This window comes from Hyperolius riggenbachi, chromosome 7, assembly GCF_040937935.1.
Source record: "Hyperolius riggenbachi isolate aHypRig1 chromosome 7, aHypRig1.pri, whole genome shotgun sequence".
Lineage (NCBI taxonomy): Eukaryota > Metazoa > Chordata > Amphibia > Anura > Hyperoliidae > Hyperolius > Hyperolius riggenbachi.
The window spans coordinates 149,053,889-149,074,747 of record NC_090652.1 but is presented as its reverse complement, the minus strand read 5'-3'; the positions used below and the strand labels follow the sequence as shown (position 1 = coordinate 149,074,747).

Below are 20,859 nucleotides of genomic sequence, written 5' to 3'. Positions count from 1 at the left end.
TTGGTGGGGAGAAAAGGAGGGGGAAATCACTTGTCTGCTGTGTTGTGCGGACCTGCAGCTTAGTCTTAAAGCTGCAGTGCCACATATTACTGAAAATGGCCTGGTCACTACGGGGGTTTAGCACTGCAGTCGTCAAGTGGTTAAGTCACCCATATACAGTACAATTTTTTCATCAGATGCGATCTTTCGACACGATTTGAACTATCGTAACTAATCAGAAGGCAATTATCGATTGTTCCCATTAACAGAACGATTTAACAAGGTTTTACATTCGTATTCGATCATAAAATCCAATTTTCAGATTGATCATTTTTCCTTTTATGATCAACCAAAGAATCATATAACTACAATTTGCATCACAAACAGGAGTTTTCTATACAATGCAATCATAAAAAGTGTGTTGAAAGATCGAATCTGAAGGAAAAATTGTAACGTTTATGGTATGGGCATCTTTAAAAAACAGGCCAATCAAATCCAACCTCAGCAGAATTCGATTGGCCCATTTTCAAGCTGGATATTTTTTTTTTCATAAAAAATTTGCATATTTTGAAATTATTTACATCTTATTGACAAATACCAGAACAGCACCAATGAGAAGCTAAAAAAAGAGGTTGAAGGAGGGTAACTGCTTGGCCCCTCTGGTCCACGGGCCCTGGTCGGTCATAGCCTCCCCTATTGCTACGCCATTGGCAATGCTCCTTCCTGCTCAGTGGAGAAGAAATTAAAAAAAAAAATACTGCTCTCATTTTCTATCAGAAGGTGGCAGCATTGTCGCAGGATGTCATTTGTATAAAGGTTCTGTTGAATCAGAGGACGTTTTGTTTTTCTTTGTTGGTGTTTTTTTTCCCACAAAATTTATTTCTGGCATTAGAATCAAACTTCCTAATTAATCAAAGGCAGTGTGTTAATATACATAAAGATTTTTGGGCTGGAATCCTTTACATACTTTATTTTTATGTTTACATGTAAATAAATCTGATTATATATAGATTCCTTCTGCACATATTGCTGCATTGCTGAAGATGAATGGGCAAAAATATCAGTGGAGACATACAAAAAGCTGGTCTGCAATTATAAGAAGCGTTGGTTCTTTTCCGTTAGCCGGGCGCATCCACTAGGTAGCAATAAAACTCCACCAGTGTTACATCTTTCCCTACTATCCATGGCGGCCTGGATGGGGAATAGTAATTAACGCCAGCTGGTGGTTGCGCCCGGCTAACGGAATAGTACCGAAGCGTTTGATTGCTGTAATAGCCAATAAAGGCTTTCCTATTGATTATTGAGAAGGGTATGAATAATTTTGGGCTGGACACTTTTTGCTCGAATGTAAATAAAAGCTGAGAAATGGTTTTTTTTCCACAATAATGCCTCATGTACATTGTTTTATTATCTTTTGGGAGACGCCTATGTAATTTCCCATCAAAAAATGACTTGCTGTTTGAATAAAAGCAACTTTAAGTCAAAATTTGTCAGGAGTATGAATAATTATGGGCAGCACTGTAGATAGAAGATAAGAGCTGTTATTCAAGGCTCTGCAAGCCTCCTCTTTAGTAGTAGTGGCTCATCAGCAAAGCACACTGAAGCAGAAACTTGGGGTCCTGAGTTCAAATCCAGGGAGCAACCTAATATTACGCTCCTTTCTAAAGCAGCTTCCAGACGCCTTCAACATGTTGTTCCAACTGGAACAGATATTCCCCAGAAACTGACTGCATTGAACCAATTATACATTTTTCCTCAAATAGTTAAGGTGACATTTTACACTTCCTTATTCTGGCTGTTACAGGGAGGAAAGACACTGGTGAAGGCTGGAAAAAGGTTGAGTCATATGCAGGCTGGAACTCTTTACAACTTGACTGGGGAGCAGACTGGCACTCAACAGAAGCTGGTGGAGCATGCAGTTGACAATCATGCGAGTCAGGCTGAACAGAACACTTGACAAAGGGCAAACAATGCTGGTGGCATGATTGATCCTGGTGTTTCCGGTGACCAGATTATCACATGTCATGCTGGAAACCTGTCCACTGCAGATGAAGCTGGAGGCTGAGCTGCTGCAAATGAAGCTATAGACTGAACTAAAGCAGGAGAATGAACCTCTGACAGGAGGAACTGGAGACTGAACCAGAGTGGAGACTGGACCTCTGCAGCAAGCACTGGAGACTAGACCTTTGCTGGAGGCACTAGAGACTGGTTCTCTGCAGTAGGCACTGGAGAAGGGGCCAATACAGGAGGCACTGGAGACTGGGCCACTGTAGGAGGCTCTGGAGACTGGGCCACTGTAGGAGGCTCTGGAGACTGGGCTACTACAGGAGGCACTGAGGACTGGGCCACTGCAAGTGGCACTGGAGACTGGACCTCTGCAGGTGGCACTGGAGACTGAACCTCTGCAGCACTGGGGGGCTTTTGGTATTTTCCCTCCCCCCTTGCCCCACCTATTAGTGTGTTCTCTCCCAGGACATGCAATTTGCACACTCGTAGTTGGATATAATTAGCACTTGCACTTTCTGGCAAGCAAATGCAACATGCAAATGCTATGCCATTTTAATTAGTCAATAGACATGAGGCAGCAAGTATACAGTCAGGTGACTCTTGGTTTGAGCACACACTACTTTCTTCTTTTGTTCATGGCAAGTGGCACTGGAGTCTGGACCTCTGTTGGAGGCACTGGAGACTGGATCTCTGCAGATGGCACAGGAGATTGGACCTCTGTAGGTGGCACTGGAGACTGGATCTCTGCAGGTGGCACTGGAGATTGGACCTCTGTAGGTGGCACTGGAGACTGGACCTCTGCAAGAAGTGCTAGAGACTGGACCTCTGCAGGTAGCACTGGAGACTTGACCTCTGTGTGTGGCACTGCAGACCGGAGCTCTGCAGGTGGCACTGGAGACTTGACCTCTGTAGGTGGCACTGGAGACTTGACCTCTGTAGGTGGCACTGGAGACTGGACCTCTGTAGGAAGCACTGGAGACTGGACTTCTGAAGGAGGCACTGGAGACTTGAGCTCTAGAGAAGGCACTGGAGACTTGACCTCTGCAGAAGGCACTGGAGACTTGACCTCAGCAGAAGGCACTGGAGACTTGACCTCAGCAGAAGGTACTGGAGACTTGACCTCTGCAGAAGGCACTGGAGATTGGACCTCTGTAGGAGGCACTGGAGACTGGACCTCTGTAGGAGGCATTGGAGACTGGACCTCTGCAGGAGGCACTGGAGACTGGACCTCTGCAGAAGGCACTGGAGCCCTGAGCTCTAGAGAAGGCACTGGAGACTTGACCTCTGCAGAAGGCACTGGAAACTTGACCTCAGCAGAAGGCACTGGAGATTGGACCTCTGCAGAAGAAATTGGAGACTGGACCTCTGTAGGAGGCACTGGAGACTGGACCTCTGCAGGAGGCACTGGAGACTGGACCTCTGTAGGAGGCACTGGAGATTGGACCTCTGCAGGAGGCACTGGAGACTTGACCTCTGCAGAAGGCACTGGAGACTGGACCTCTGCAGGAGGCACTGGAGACTGGACTTCGGCAGAAGGCACTGGAGACTGGACCTCTGCAGGAGGCACTGGAGACTTGACCTCTGCAGAAGGCACTGGAGACTGGACCTCTGCAGGAGGCACTGGAGACTGGACTTCGGCAGAAGGCACTGGAGACTGGACCTCTGCAGGAGGCACTGGAGACTGGACCTCTGCAGGAAGCACTGGAGACTGGACCTCTGCAGGAGGCACTGGAGACTGGACCCCTGCAGGAGGCACTGGAGACTGGACCTCTGTAGGAGGCACTGGAGACTGGACCTCTGCAGGAGGCACTGGAGACTGGACCTCTGCAGGAGGCACTGGAGACTGGACCTCTGCAGAAGGCACTGGAGACTTGACCTCGGCAGAAGGCACTGGAGACTTGACCTCGGCAGAAGGCACTGGAAACTTGACCTCGGCAGAAGGCACTGGAGACTTGACCTCGGCAGAAGGCACTCGAAATTTAACCTCTGCAGAAGAAATTGGAGACTGGACCTCTGTAGGAGGCACTGGAGACTGGACCTCTGCAGGAGATACTGGAGACTGGGCTGGAGCAGGCTGTGCAGGAGATGAAGCAAATTAAAGATGCTTTATGGAAGTAGATGGAAAAAAATTCTGTTTGAGCTTACTCTGACAGACTTTTTACTGTTTCCAGAAAGTGCATTCCAGAAAATGCGTGCGTTCCAGAGAACCTATGTGGTAGGAATGTTTTAAATACAGGAGTCTTTTTAGCAGTGCATAATTCTGTAGAACCGGGATGCAGGTAATATGAAGCAGGTGACCAAGGTCCAAGGATACAGGTAGTTTGAAGCAGATAGACTGGAATGTTGGCAGTCTGAAGCAGGAAGACTGGCATGCTGGAAGCCTAAAGCAGGCGGACTGGGATGCTGGTCATCTGAAGCAGATGACCTGGGGCCATATTGGTAGTCTGAAACAGGTTGACTGAGATGCTGGTAGTATGAAACAGGCGAACTGGAATGCTGGTAAATTGAAGCGGGCAGACCGGGATGACAGTAGTGTGCAGCACTCGAACTGAGATTTGAGCAGTGTGAATCAGGTGGACTGAAATTATCAGTGGATAAAGAGCTGGGGGTTGAGTGAGCAGATCTCTCATGATGAATTAAGTAGGAAAAAGGACTAGAGCAGGGAGGAGGTCCACAGAGATTGGTTTAAAATAATGTGCAACCTTTTTCCAATTATTTGAATCGGGTCATAGGGTTCTTCAAGGAAATCAGCATCCATATCAATTGCATCTTCTGCCCAGTCCCTGATTTCACCACCCAGAAGATGCAATGATTGCTTCTGACTGTGTGTGAGTGTCGATGGTTATAAAATAAGGCAATATTTTTATCAGGTAGCCTTTGTTTCCCCCCACACTCAATATCATTTTTAGGTAGCCCTTGTGCCCTCCAGATATTATTATTAAGTAACGTTTGTGCCTCCCCACTCCAAGACACTAGTATTAAGTGGCCCGAGAACTATGTCACACAGGTGATTTAGTCATGGCAACTGAGTCATGGGGACTAATAGCTGTAGCTGTGACTAGACTTTAAATCTATTACTTAAAGGGCTTGTTCACACTTCGGGCGTTTTCGCTATGTTTTAAGTGTTGTCGAGTTGCAAAATCTCCCTGAAAGCACTTGTGCAATGATTCCCTATGAGAGAGTTCACATCTGAGTGGATTGTTTCCAATCCGCTCAGCAAAGTGCTGCCTGTAATATTTTTAGGGTAATTTTGCTACAATGGAAGGTATAGGAAAAGCGCAAAACGCTCACAATATCGTTTTGTGCGGCAATTGCGTTTGCTCTTTCATGAATAAATACATTGTATTTATTCATTTCCGTGTCAAAGAGTTCACTTCCTGACTTGCGTCCGAGTGGATACCCTGTGCTCCGTCGCAGCATCCGTTAAGTGTATTCATACTGCTCACCATTGTGCTTCCGGCCCACCACTGCTGCCATTGTCACCACTGCCAATTGAGTCTTTCCACGACTGGCAGTGTCAGATTGGGAGCTGGAAAAGCTGAAAAAATCCACTTGCTGGCCAGGCAGCAGTAACCAGGTGTTGCTGCTCACAGTGAAGACTTGCTGCAGGTTTCTATTGGGAGTGATACTGCTGCTTGGCCAGCAGGTGCATTTCCTCAGTTTTCCACCTGCCAGTCCGACACTGACCACTAACACTGCTGCTGGGCTCAGGGAAAAGCTCCGGTAAGCTCAGAGCACCGTCAGAAACACAGGACTACCATTGGCTAAATCATGGGGAATCCTAATTAGCAACAGGGAGGATCTGCATTGGTCCACCACTCTGGGAACCAATAAAAAAACTCCCAGGTTTTACGGATGATTCCCATTGATCGTTTGCAAACCAATGATAGTTCCATGGTTCTCTGTCCCTGGGCCCAACATCAGTAAACACGCGTAGAGGACTTGAACAGCGACCAAAGGCACAGAAGACAGGTGAGTAGATCCAGGACAGAGGGATAAAACAGCCTAGTGGGAACAGACATTCTGTTCCTATAGGCTTGCACAGATTCCGTGAGCATCCACAGGAAAAATCGTGCCAGGTGGTAAAATGCATTACAAATCCGCTTCTGTCCTACTAGATCGGAGTATTTTTTGGCCCAGTAGGAACAGGCCCTTTGAGTATGTTCATACTAAATCCCTTTCAGCGTGCATGTGACACATCGCGGCAGATATAAAAATGAATGTCTTCTAGTAGCATGGGCTTCTCATTGCCAATAATTTGTAACAGTGATGTAACATGCATGGTGTCTGGTAGTATACACATCAGCTTGTGTTGTTATGACACAATTTGATGCATCGCAGAGCCAACATGCCAATGTGAATGAGCCCATTGTAGCACTAAAAAGCTCCCACGTACTTTTCACTGTAGGAGGTAATAAATACTCGGAAACATCCAATGATTTGTAACATTTTATTGATCACTTACAAGCATTAGAAAAAATCTGCTTGAAATAGATTACATTTATTAACATCATTGTTCACTATCATCATGGCATCAATTTTAGTCATTTTGACAGGACTCAAAAATTCCAGGTTTGAGGCTCTCGATTGCATCTGCTTGGAAGAATATAGCCCCTCCTAGTATTTTAGATGTCACAATTAAAATCAATTGGATCAAAACCATGGAACAAATGACTGCTGCATGGAGAGATACTGAGGACCTATACCATAAAATCTGGGGCCCATGGTCGTTATACACACCGGACTATATGCCTTCTTAAAGTGAACCTCCGGACTAAAAATCGACTCAGCAGCACTGAAAAAGCTTGGTGTTTCTTTTAGGGCCCGTTTCCACTATCGCGGTTTCCGCCGCGATTCCGCAGAGTTTCCCCGCACATAAACCGCACGGGGAAACTCTGCCATAGGGGGTGACAGCGCCACAGCGGAATCGCTTGCGGGAGCGATTCGGCTGGAACCCCCTGCAGAATTTGCGACGGAGGCTGCGAATCCCATAGCCGTGCATGGCACGGCTCATGGGATTCGCCTGCGATCCCGCCCACCCGCTCAGTGCCGGCGTGCGTCTGCGAGACGCATGCCGCACTAGTGGAAACGAGCCCTAACAGTTTCACGGCATCAGAACTTTGTTTCTCTTATACAAGCCTCATTTTTAGCTGCACAGAAGAAAACTGCCCGGGCTTTTTTCCCCTGATGCTGTGCAAAGCATGATGGGATTTCTGATTTTGTTGTTCTCGTTCTACTGTTTTGGTGCAATTTTTTTTTTACATTTTGAATTTGACATTTGAAGCCTAGCGTGTGCAGCTGGGAGGGGTAATCAGGACACAGGGCAGTTGGAACTGTGTCTCCTGCTCCTTGTCACCTCCTTTCAACCAAAAAGATGGCTGCCCCCATGACAAAGATGGCAGCCCCCATGAATCACAAACATTTGCCTGTTCTTTTAAAACAGGGTGGGTAAGAGATTATATTACCTATCTATTCTAATTAACATAACTAATGTAACTTGATGACAGTATGTTTGTTTAGGCTGAAGTTCCCCTTTAATTTCTCAAGGTAGCATCACTTCTACACCCCACAGATATTAGATCCTTTGCATTTTCACCTCCACTGATCTCTCCTTCTGCCTTCATCACTTCAGGATGAGCAGGGGCGGCGCCAGGGGGGTGCTTGGGGGTGCTCGAGCACCCCCTAGAATTGTCCAAGCACCCCCAAAGCACCCCCTGGAGTGAACTGACTTCAGGCGTCTAAAAGACGCCAAGTCAGTTCACACAGCGGCAGCACGGAGCAGCAGGCAGGGCTACGGTAAGATGGCCGCCCGAAGCCCTGTTCTGCAGACTTCGGGCGGCCATTTTCCCGTAGCCCTGCTCTCAGCATGCAAGCAGGAAGTCTCGTCGTGACGTCGGGAAGGAAGAGGATCGTGGGCGCGCGGGCGCTTCGCGCCACAAGGAGGTCGTGCCAGTGGTCGGGAAAGAAGGTCTTCTGGCTGTAGGTGAGTAAATGGGTTTTTCTTTTCTTTTTCAGGTGGTGCTGATTGTGCATATTGGGGTCATTTCTGCTACGGATTGTGCATATTGGGGTCATATCTGCTACGGATTGTGCATATTGGGGTCATATCTGCTACGGATTGTGCATATTGGGGTCATATCTGCTCTGGATTGTGCATATTGGGGTCATATCTGCTCTGGATTGTGCATATTGGGGTCATATCTGCTACGGATTGTGCATATTGGGGTCATATCTGCTACGGATTGTGCATATTGGGGTCATATCTGCTACGGATTGTGCATATTGGGGTCATATCTGCTACGGATTGTGCATATTGCGGTCATATCTGCTACGGATTGTGCATATTGGGGTCATATCTGCTACGGATTGTGCATATTGGGGTCATATCTGCTACCGATTGTGCATATTGGGGTCATTTCTGCTATGGATTGTGCATATTGGGGTCATTTCTGCTACCGATTGTGCATATTGGGGTCATATCTGCTGCCGATTGTGCATATTGGGGTCATATCTGCTGCCGATTGTGCATATTGGGGTCATATCTGCTACCGATTGTGCATATTGGGGCCATATCTGCTACCGGTTGTGCATATTGGGGTTATTGAACATGTTTTTTATTCAAATCTGCGCACATTACGTCTATTTTCTTGAGAAAACATGCACAATTATGTGAATTTTCTGGGGAAAGGGGCACCAATACTTGGGCCCTCTGTCTTTGCGTTGCACTTTTAAAGGGAACCCGAGGTGAGAATAATATTGAGGCTGCCATATTTATCTCCTTTTAAGTAATACCAGCTGCCTGGCTGCCGTGTTGGTCCTCTGCCTCTAATTCTTTCAACCATAGACCCTGAACAAGCATGCAGCAGGTCAGGGGTTTCTGACAATATTGTCAGAACTGACAAGATTAGCTGCATGCTTGTTTCTGGTGTAATTCAGTTCACTACTACAGCCAAATAGATCAGCAGGGCCGCCAGGCAACTAGAATTGTTTAAAAGGAAATAAATATGGCAGCCACCATATCACTCTCACCCTGGGTTCACTTTAAATTACAGTTAGCCCCGCCCTCATCCGGTCATGACCACGCCCATTTTTTTGAGGTTACTGAACACTGTACCCTACTAATCTTCCCCCACTCCTTTTTCCTACCCTCCCCTTCCTTACCCCCCCCCCTCCTTATCCCCTTTGCACCACCCCCTCTGGTACCAGTTTCTTTGATCTTATCTTATTGATAAAGATTCCTCTATTTTGAACACGAGTCTTCCTTCGTCCTTAACTACCAGGATGCTACGTATACGCTCTCCCAACTATTATATAATACTCTTCTTCATTAGGATATGGACACTCTTATCCTGCTTTGTCTCTCTTCATAGGACAACTGCAATGACTCTTTTCAGTTAAACCTCTGGACTCATACCTTCCTCGGACTTTCATAGCATGAAACATGTTGGAGTCTGACAAGCTCAGACTGAAGATGTTAACTTTCACATCTTCGTTTGATTTATTTGATTACTTTGCTGGTCTTACCTGTACAACTAGTCATGTTCACCTGTTTACTTTTCAATAAAAAAAATAGTTATAAAAAAAAAATTTCCAGGCTTGATTACTGCAGAGCAGGATCATCTCCTAGGCAACTTAGGCAGGTGCCTAGAGCCTAGTTGGTGTCTAGGGGCCCATCTGCCCCGTTTTCTTTGACGCCACTCCCACCTCAGCTTCCCAGAAACCCTACCATGGGCCTCGGACTCCAGTTTGCATCAATCTTTCTTTGGATTATGTGATGTTGGTTAGACCTGGTGCATTGTCTGTTAAGCCAAGCCTGCGTATGTCATGAATAAATATGGCTGCCCCATGTACAACTTAAAGGACAAATTATGTATAGAAACTACATTTTTTAAATATTAAAAACCTTTGATGCATTTCACATAATGCTGGCCACTTTCACATGGATTTGTCAAAAACATAAAAATGATTATAGTTTCCTTTTCAATTAAAATGAATACAATGATAAGAGTAATTGATATTTTCCATCTTATTTCACTAACGCATAGCAGCATTGAGTGCTTAATGCAGTTGTGTAGCCGCTCTAATATTCAACAATATCCTGCCAGCTTAAGAGACACTTACTTGTTACAGGGTGTAAGGTAATGTGTGCATGAAAACACTAATAGCCACCTGCTACCAAACTAATCATTCCAGCCAAGAGATGGCTGCTTAGCAACTGAGCCCTAGAGGAGAATCACTTTTGAGCCACTGCTAAATATAGATAGCTGTCAAACAATATTAAATCCATCATCAATGGGAACATAGATATAGCATTTACTGCTCAGATTTGTGTCTGTGCTTATGGCATAGTAATAGTGGTACGCATAATGCATTAATAGCATAAACAGCATAATAAATCCTGACCATTAGCATAAACCTAATGCCGCTGCAAACATATATGAAAATGCGTTCTTCAACTTTAATGGCTTTATCAATGCATGTTGTAATTTGAATGCCTTGCAACAAAAAGTCATTTTTCTTAGTATACATTAGATTCTTCCCTAATATTAAAACAAGCTTCAGGCATAGTCCTAAATAAACCACCTGATAGTTTATTTAGCGATAGCTTAACCCTGTTTTAAATTGTGGTCATATGAACTGAAGCAGTCTACATGAAGAGGTAAATAATGCTACCGAGTATCATATGATTGCATTGGTGAATGTGAGTGGGGTTTTGAAACCAGTTGATTTAAATCTTAAAGGATACCCGAGGTGACATGTGACATGATGAGATAGACATGGGTATGTACAGTGCCTAGCACACAAATAACTAGGCTTTGTTTCATTTTTTCTTTCTCTGTCTGAAATAGTTAAATATCAGGTATGTGGCTGACTCAGTCCTGACTGAGACAGGAAGTGTCTACATTGTGACCCTAACTGATATGAAATTCCAACTATAAAACACTTTCCTAGTAGAAAATAGCTTCTGAGAGCAGGAAGGAAATAAAAAGGGCCAGTAGTTCATAAATTCTAGCTCTGGCATACTTCAATGAATGTGTCATTGAGCAAAAAAAACAATAAAACAGTTAAAACTTAAAAAGTAGATTTAAACATAAAATAAGACTGTGGAATATCTTAAGTCATTTTTAGGAGAAGGAAGATAAAAACAATCATTTATTTCATTGGTTTATTTTCGCCTCAGGTGTCCTTTAAGAACGTAAAAAACTAAAATGAATATACCGTATATACTCGCAAGCAAGTCGAATTTTTGACCCCCCAAAAGTGGGCCAAAACTTGGGGGGTCGGCTTGCTTGCGAGTCATGGGTGGGTGGGTGGATAGGTGCTGTCCCTCCCCGCTCCCCCCGCGGCCGCCGCTGCTATTACCTTAGGCGGCGCCGCTTCCTCTATCCCCGTCCTCCTCCGGTAACTCATTCACAGCAGCGCGCCCCCCGCTGCTGTGATGACGCAGGAAACCATAGAGAACGGTTCCCATAGTAACGGCATCACCGCTACAGGAAGCCGCTCTCTATGGTTTCCTCGTCATCACAGCAGCGAGAGGCGCGCTGCTGTGAATGAGTTACCGGAGGAGGACGGGGATAGAGGAAGCGGCGCCGCCTAAGGTAATAGCAGCGGCGGCCGCGGGGGAGCGGGGAGGGACAGCACCTACCCACCCACCCATACACCCATACACCCACCCATACACCCATACTGGGGCACTATGCTAGCTATATGGGGCACTATGCTAGCTATATTGGGCACTATACAAGCTATAATGGGGCACTATATTAGCTATAATGGGGCACTATACTAGCTATAATGGGGCACTATACTAGCTATAATGGGGCACTATACTAGCTATACTGGGGGCACTATACTAGCTATAATGGGGCACTATACTAGCTATACTGGGGGCACTATACTAGCTATACTGGGGGCACTATACTAGCTATACTGGGGGCACTATACTAGCTATAATGGGGCACTATACTAGCTATAATGGGGCACTATACTGAGCACTATACTAGCTAAACTGGGGCACTTCACTAGCTATACTGAGCACTATACTAGCTATACTGAGCACTATACTAGCTATACTGAGCACTATACTAGCTATACTGAGCACTATACTAGCTATACTGGGGCATTTTACTAGCTATACTGAGCACTACCTACCTATACTGAGCACTATACTAGCTAAACTGGGGCACTTCACTAGCTATAATGAGCACTATACTAGCTATACTGAGCACTATACTAGCTATACTGAGCACTATACTAGCTATACTGAGCACTATACTAGCTATACTGAGCACTATACTAGCTATAATGAGCACTATACTAGCTATACTGAGCACTATACTAGCTATACTGAGCACTATACTAGCTATACTGGGGCATTTTACTAGCTATACTGAGCACTACCTACCTATACTGGGCACTATACTAGCTATACTGGGACATACTGGGGGGATCACGCGGCCAGTGTTTCCTACCCCCGGCTTACATGCGGGTCAATCATTTTTTCCTGTTTTTTGGGGTAAAAGTGGGGGGGTCGGCTTACATGCGGGTCGGCTTGCTTGCGAGTATATACGGTAATCTAAATTCTGCATCAATCTGCTTTTATGGTATGCAACTGATTAATTTTCCTGGCTGTATGCTTAAATTCTAAATTCTGCATCAATCTGCTTTTATGGTATGCAACTGAATAATTTTCCTGGCTGTATGCTTAAATTCTAAATTCTGCATCAATCTGCTTTTATGGTATGCAACTGATTAATTTTCCTGGCTGTATGCTTAAATTCTAAATTCTGCATCAATCTGATTTTATGGTATGCAACTGATTAATTTTCCTGGCTGTATGCTTAACCTATTTTGGTTCCTGGACGTAGTTTCTACGTCCAGGAACCATGCGCGCTACCGCGTGCTCCCGCGGCTGATCGTGCGCGTGCACGCACACTCCCGGCCGCGGATTCGGTAGCCAGGGAATCAATGTATCGGGCTATGGTGCCCGATCATTGATTCCTCTCCCCCGCTGAAAAAGCGACAGCTTCTCTCAGAAGCTGCGCCTTTTCTGGCCGTTCCCTCTTCGATGAGTCACTCTAAGCGTGTGTTACGCTTAGAGTGACGTCATGTAAACAAACTCATGGCCGCCATCTTGTGGCCAAAAAGTAATACTACACCTGTAAGAAAAAAAATACAAATTAACACACATTTACATTATAAATCTATTGTTTACCTCCCACCCTCCCAAAACTACCCAAATAAAATGTTTACTATAAAAAAAAAAAAACATTATAATAAAAAAAAAAACATGTAAATATTTACCTAAGGGTCTAAACTTTTTAAATATCAATGTAAAGATGAAATATTTCTATTTTTTTTTTTTATTTTAAACTTGTAAATAGTGATAGATGCAAAATGAAAAAAATGCACCTTTATTTCCAAATAAAATATTGTCGCCATACATTGTGATAGGGACATAATTTTAACGGTGTAATAACCGGGACATATGGGCAAATACAATACGTGAGTTTTAATTATGGAGGCATGTATTATTTTAAAACTATAATGGCTAAAAACTGAGAAATAATGAATTTTTCCATTTTTTTCTTATTCTTCCTGTTAAAATGCATTTACAGTAAAGTGGCTCTTAGAAAAATGTACCCCCCAAAGAAAGCCTAATTGGTGGCGGAAAAAACAAGATATAGATCAGTGCATTGTGATAAGTAGTGATAAAGTTATAGGCTAATGAATGGGAGGTGAACATTTCTCACGTGAAAACGACGGAACCTGAATGGGTTAAATTCTAAATTCTGCATCAATCTGCTTTTATGATATGCAACTGATTAATTTTCCTGGCTGTATGCTTACATTCTAAATTCTGCATCAATCTGCTTAATTATAAGTGTTAATAATTGGGGCTTCTTCCTGTGTTACCATTTGCCTATTTCAATTCATTAGTCACAATTTGCATATCTTCAGACTGGCTCTGCCCCTGTGTGGCTAGAGTCTAGTGTCTAGTATATTCACAGCTGTAATCAGTCGGCTTGTTAGTATCAGTCTAGTCAGGGATATATTAGCAGATCATATAGTCAGCATGACCTTGGTCAGCAGTGTATACATTTAAGGGTATAAATGTAAAGGGTATTAATTTTAAGGGTATTTTAGACAAACCGAATTATACCAGAATTGAGCCAGAAGGGAACAGAAGTGAAGTAGCACAAAACTCTGGGCTGTTTATCTGCTGATTTTCTACACCCTGCATAAAAGTACCTTCAATACCATATTGAACATACACAGGCTAAACATACAGCCAGCTAAATTTAAGCACTGCACACCCGCTTACCAAACTACTGATGGTTACACCGTGCCTCACCAACCACACCACTGCTGATCTTCGCTGGCTGCTCCACTGCTGAACTCCCCACCAACTGATCCATCACCGACCTCCAGACAAGTTACGTCATTACCAATCAGACACCCCATCTACCAATCGCACACAGCTGGAATTATTTTTTTTCCCCATCATTGATGTTCTGCCAACTTCACTGCTGATCTCCTGTGGACTGCTCCTTACCAGATTGATTATTGATGCAACTTTGCTGAACCCTTTCTGCCACATTATTGGTGACATTTATCTCATCTTGGTCTAACTGCTGTCCCCCTGTCTATGCTTCCACTCTCCACACCCCATCCTACCTTATCACTTCAGTACAAAATGTACCCCTTCCCTCCTATTAACTCCCTGACCCCTCCACCATTTCCAAGCTATCCCCTCCCCATCTCGCTATCCCCCATCACCACATGCTCTACCTCCACCTCCTTCTACACCTTGTCCCCCTTCTGTTTCTCCGCACCCTCTTTCCTTCTGTCCTTAGACTCCCTTTTGGCCCTCAACCCCCATGCACCTCCCTTCCCTCCCCCTACAATCTACCCACACACCCCCTCAGCATAACCTTATTCCTATCCATCCTACCCCTAGGCATTCACTCCCTGTTTCCTGTGGCCTCTGGAATGCCAGGTCCACCTGCAATAAGCTGCTGTCTGGAACTCGCTCCCTCCAGCCACCAGACTCGCCCCCACCTTTAATACCTTCACACAAGCTCTCAAGACTCACCCTTTCATGCTCGCATACCCCTAAACCAGCACCATAATATGTTCTGTTAGACACCCTCTCAACAGATGCACCTATTGTCTCCACCCCCACCCTTTAGATTGTAAGCCTCTGGCAGGGCCCTTTCCCGTAGTGTTTCTAGCTTGATTATGCAATCTTACTGACAATCACCCCTTTTGTGGACTAGAACAATCTCTATTTTGAACCTATGACATTGTATTATCAAATCATTTGCATGATCTTGTTTTGTTGTGAGTTTCCTGTATGTCCTACCTTGTATGTTAACCCATTTATCTATTGTGCAGCGCTGCGTAATATGTTGGCGCTTTATAAATACAATAAATAATAATAATAATAATAATCTGTTGAGATAAACAGTTGTATCTATAATCTTAATCTTAAATAGGCTTATTTTGTGTTTAAAAGCTTAAAAAATACTCACCTATGGGACACTAAACAGAGGGGATCCAATGAGGGAGATCCAATGACCCTACTATCTGAACACGTAGCCATTAGAGATGGCCTGAACCTCTGATTTTCAGTTCGCTAACTTCCGTGGAAGGTTCCGTTCGTGAGCACTTTCGCTAACCGCAATAGACTTCAATGGGGAGGGGAACTTGGAAAACTAGAAAAAATTATGCTGGCCACAAAAGTAATGGAAAAAATGTTTCAAGGGGTCTAACACCTGGAGGGGGGCATGGCGGAGTGGGATACACGCCAAAAGTCCCGGGGAAAAATCTGGATTTGATGCAAAGCAGCGTTTTATGGGCAGAAATCACATTGAATGCTAAATTGAAGGCCTAAAGTGCTTTAAAACATCTTGCATGTGCATAGTCCCCAACCGTCCCGTTTTCGTCGGGATTCTCCCGATTTTGGGGGGCTCTCCCGCTATCCCGGTAAGAGCCCCCCAAGTCCCGGGCGGCTGTCAGTATTGACAGCCGCCTGTAGCAGGAGGAGAGCAGCGCAGTGGAGGGAAAGCGGTGGGCAGCGGCGGAGAAGGGGGCCATCTCCCCCCCTTCTCTCACCTTAGATGCTCTCCGTCCCTCGCTCTCTCCTCTGATGTGTGTGTGGCTGACTGGCGGTGGCGCTTGGCAGCGGGCGGGACTTACCTTCCGTGTCGCTCCAAGCGCCGGCCGGAAGTTCTGGTGCGGCAGCCGCTGCTCTGGTCTGGATCAGGCCAGAGTAGTGGCAAATCATCCCGCACCGGCGATGAGAGCAGACGGAGGACACAGAAGGTAAGTTCCGCCCCTCTGCCAGCCACCGCACTTCATTCCGGAGGGGACAGCGAGGGAGGGAGAGCACCTTAAGGTGAGAGAAGGGGGGAGATGGCCCCCCTTCTCCACCGCTGCCCACCGCTCTCCCTCTTCTCTGCTCCCCTCCTGGGGGGGGGGACACCTGGCTAACTATTCTGGGGACATATACACCCTGGCTACATATACTGGGGACATATACACCCTGGCTACATATACTGGGCAAATATACACCCTGGCTACATATACTGGGCAAATATACACCCTGGCTACATATACTGGGGACATATACACCCTGGCTACATATACTGGGGACATATACACCCTGGCTACATATACCGGGGACATATACACCCTGGCTACATATACTGGGGACATATACACCCTGGCTACATATACTGGGCAAATATACACCCTGGCTACATATACTGGGGACATATACACCCTGGCTACATATACTGGGGACATATACACCCTGGCTACATATACTGGGGACATATACACCCTGGCTACATATACTGGGCACATATACACCTGGCTACATATACTGGGGATATATACACCTGGCTGCATATACTGGGGACATATACCCCTGGCTACATATACTGGGGACATATACACCCTGGCTACATATACTGGGCACATATACACCTGGCTACATATACTGGGGATATATACACCTGGCTACATATACTGGGGACATATACCCCTGGCTACATATACTGGGGACATATACACCCTGGCTACATATACTGGGGACATATACACCCTGGCTACATATACTGGGGACATATACCCCTGGCTACATATAGTGGGGACATATACACCCTGGCTACATATACTGGGCACATATACACCTGGCTACATATACTGGGGATATATACACCTGGCTGCATATACTGGGGACATATACCCCTGGCTACATATACTGGGGACATATACACCCTGGCTACATATACTGGGCACATATACACCTGGCTACATATACTGGGGATATATACACCTGGCTACATATACTGGGGACATATACCCCTGGCTACATATACTGGGGACATATACACCCTGGCTACATATACTGGGGACATATACCCCTGGCTACATATAGTGGGGACATATACACCCTGGCTACATATACTGGGGACATATACCCCTGGCTACATATACTGGGGACATATACACCTGGCTACATATACTGGGGACATATACACCTGGCTACATATACTGGGGATATATACACCTGGCTACATATACTGGGGACATATACACCCTGGCTACATATACTGGGCACATATACACCCTGGCTACATATACTGGGGACATATACCCCTGGCTACATATACTGGGGACATATACACCTGGCTACATATACTGGGGATATATACACCTGGCTACATATACTGGGGACATATACACCCTGGCTACATATACTGGGCACATATACACCCTGGCTACATATACTGGGGACATATACCCCTGGCTACATATACTGGGGACATATACACCCTGGCTACATATACTTGGCACATATACACCTGGCTACATATACTGGGGATATATACACCTGGCTACATATACTGGGGACATATACACCCTGGCTACATATACTGGGGACATATACACCCTGGCTACATATACTGGGGACATATACCCCTGGCTACATATACTGGGGACATATACCCCTGGCTACATATACTGGGGACATATACCTCTGGCTACATATACTGGGCACATATATCCCTGGCTACATATACTGGGGACAACTGGCTGTCATTATGTGCATTTACTGGTGAAAAGCTGTCTCTTATTATGTGCATTTACTGGTGAAAAGCTGTCTCTTATATGCATTTACTGGTGAAAAGCTGTCTCTTATTATGTGCATTTACTGGTGAAAAGCTGTCTCTTATGTGCATTTAGTGGTGAAAAGCTGTCTCTTATTATGTGCATTTAGTGGTGAAAAGATGTCTCTTATGTGCATTTCGTGGTAAAAAGATGTCTCTTATGTGCATTTAGTGGTGAAAAGCTTTCTCTTATGTGCATTTAGTGGTGAAAAGATGTCTCTTATGTGCATTTAGTGGTGAAAAGCTGTCTCTTATTATGTGCATTTAGTGGTGAAAAGCTGTCTCTTATGTGCATTTACTGGTGAAAAGCTGTCTCTTATGTGCATTTACTGGTGAAAAGTTGTCTCTCATTATGTGCATTTACTTCATTTTTTTTATGTAACTACATTAGCTGGTACTACATTACAGTTAGCCCCACCCACGGGCAGGGTATATAAGGGATATATTTATTAAAAAATATAAGGGCATCAATATTAAAAAAAAAAAAATTCTTCAAAAAACTTTATAGTAGGCGTGACTTGGGGGTGTGGTTAGGGGGTGTGTTGGGGGTGTGGTTAGGGGTGTGGCCTGTGTCCCGATTTCTAATTTTAAAATGTTGGGAGGTATGCATGTGTATACATCAATCAGGTAGTGTAATTAGTGTACTGCTTCACACTGACACACCAAACTCACTGTGTAACGCACCGCAAACAGCTGTTTGTGTAGTGACGGCCGTGCTGGACTACTGCGCACCATGGCGAGATTGCTCTTCCTCACTCAGTTATGTCAGGTTAGGTAATGTCTGACTGCCTTATCAGCTTTCCATGGTTCTTTCTCTACCATTGTTAAAGCTTACATCTATTTTTTTTTAAATTACATTTTCTGCTTGCAGTTCAGTACCTGCAACTAGAATCTATTATGGAGGGCAAGTCTGCCATTGTGACCATGGGTAATGGTCGGGGAATCCTGGTTCTATTCCAGTCCGGAGTTGGAGCCTAAGAAACGGCTACCACCACACATCCAAGGAAGGCAGCAGGCAGGCATGCACGTCCCGAGGTAGTGGCCAAAAATAACAATACAGGAGGAGGATTTTCGAGGCCCTGCTGTGTATGTGAAATGAATGAACTTTAAATCCTTTAACGAGAATCTGTTATGGAGGGCAAGTCTGCCATTGTGACCACGGGTAATGGCCGGGGAATCCTGGTTCTATTCCAGTCCGGAGTTGGAGCCTAAGAAACGGCTACCACCACACATCCAAGGAAGGCAGCAGGCAGGCATGCACGTCTCGAGGTAGTGACCAAAAATAACAATACAGGAGGAGGACTTTCGAGGCCCTGCTGTGTATGTGAAATGAATCAACTTTAAATCCTTTAACGAGAATCTGTTATGGAGGGCAAGTCTGATGGTGCCGTCACTGCGTTTCACCAGGTTGGTCTCCTCCTCAAGGAGGCGAGAATCTTTTATGGAGGGCAAGTCTGCGATTGTGAGTGACCACAGGTAATGGCCAGGCAATCCTGGTTCTATTCTGGTCCGGAGTTGGAGCCTAAGAAACTGCTACCACCACACACATCCAAGGAAGGCAGCAGGCATGGCATGCACGTCCCGAGGTAGTGACCAAAAATAACAATACAGGACTCGGAGGAGGACTTTCGAGGCCCTGCTGTATTTGAAATGAATTAACTTTAAATCCTTTAATGAGAATCTGTTATGGCGGACAATGATGGTGTCATTGCCCTCCTTTCACGATAATCTGTTCTGGAGGGCAAGTCTGCCATTGTGACCAGTGGGTAATGGCCAGGGAATCAGGGTTCGATTCCGGTCCGAAGTGGGAGCCTGAGACCCATGCTGTATAAGTAATGTACCTGCCCTGACTGTGCTTTGCAGACCAGGCATCTGTGGTCAGATGGACCCTTGACCCAGCGAAAGACAAATTTGAATGCATTTGCCAAGAATGTGTTATGGAGGGCAAGTCTGCCATTCATTCAACTGTGTGAAACTTTTGGTGGTACTTTCTCAGTACCATGGTGACTGACCAGGGGTAATGGCCGGGGAATCCTGGTTTTATTCCGGTCCGGAGTTGGAGCCTAAGAAACTGCTACAACCACACACATCCAAGGAAGGCAGCAGGCATGGCATGCATGTCCCGAGGTAGTGACCAAAAATAACAATACAGGACTTTCGAGGCCCTGCTGTATTTGAAATGAATTAACTTTAACTCCTTTAACGAGAATCTGTTATGGCGGACAATGATGACACCACTTGCCACAACAGCTAGGTATATGCAGTGATGAGGTGGGTTCACTCAACACAAAAGGTAGGTATATGCAGTGATGAGGTGGGTTCACTCAACACAAAAGGTAGGTATATGCAGTGATGAGGTGGGTTCACTCAACACAAAAGGTAGGTATATGCAGTGATGAGGTGGGTTCACTCAACACAAAAGGTAGGTATATGCAGTGATGAGGTGGGTTCACTGAACACAACAGCTAGGTATATGCTGTGATGAGGTGGGTTCCCAAAGCTGTGGAGGCCTCCAACTAGTAACTGTCCCTCGCTCCAATACTGGGATTGATGGATCTTATGCCTATGTGATTCAAGTAAAGAAGTAAAGTACAGATTAGGTATTTTTGTGGCTGCACTTGGTATAGGTGTGAAGATCATAATAGCCATAATTATTAACAAACTGTTCCCCATCCCCTTCTTCCACCTCTGA

The 20,859-nt window shown here is 45.2% G+C and overlaps 1 protein-coding gene across 1 annotated transcript in view; it reads right to left on the bottom strand.

The window, feature by feature from the left end:
• Positions 1–2,602: 2,602 nt before the first annotated feature.
• LOC137526111 (uncharacterized) overlaps positions 2,603–20,859 on the bottom strand; it is a 51,207-nt gene continuing 32,950 nt past the window's right edge. Inside the window, exon 2 of the mRNA XM_068247329.1 lies at positions 2,603–4,060. Coding sequence (XP_068103430.1) covers positions 2,603–4,060 — 1,458 coding nt within the window. The remainder of the gene's footprint in view (positions 4,061–20,859) is intronic.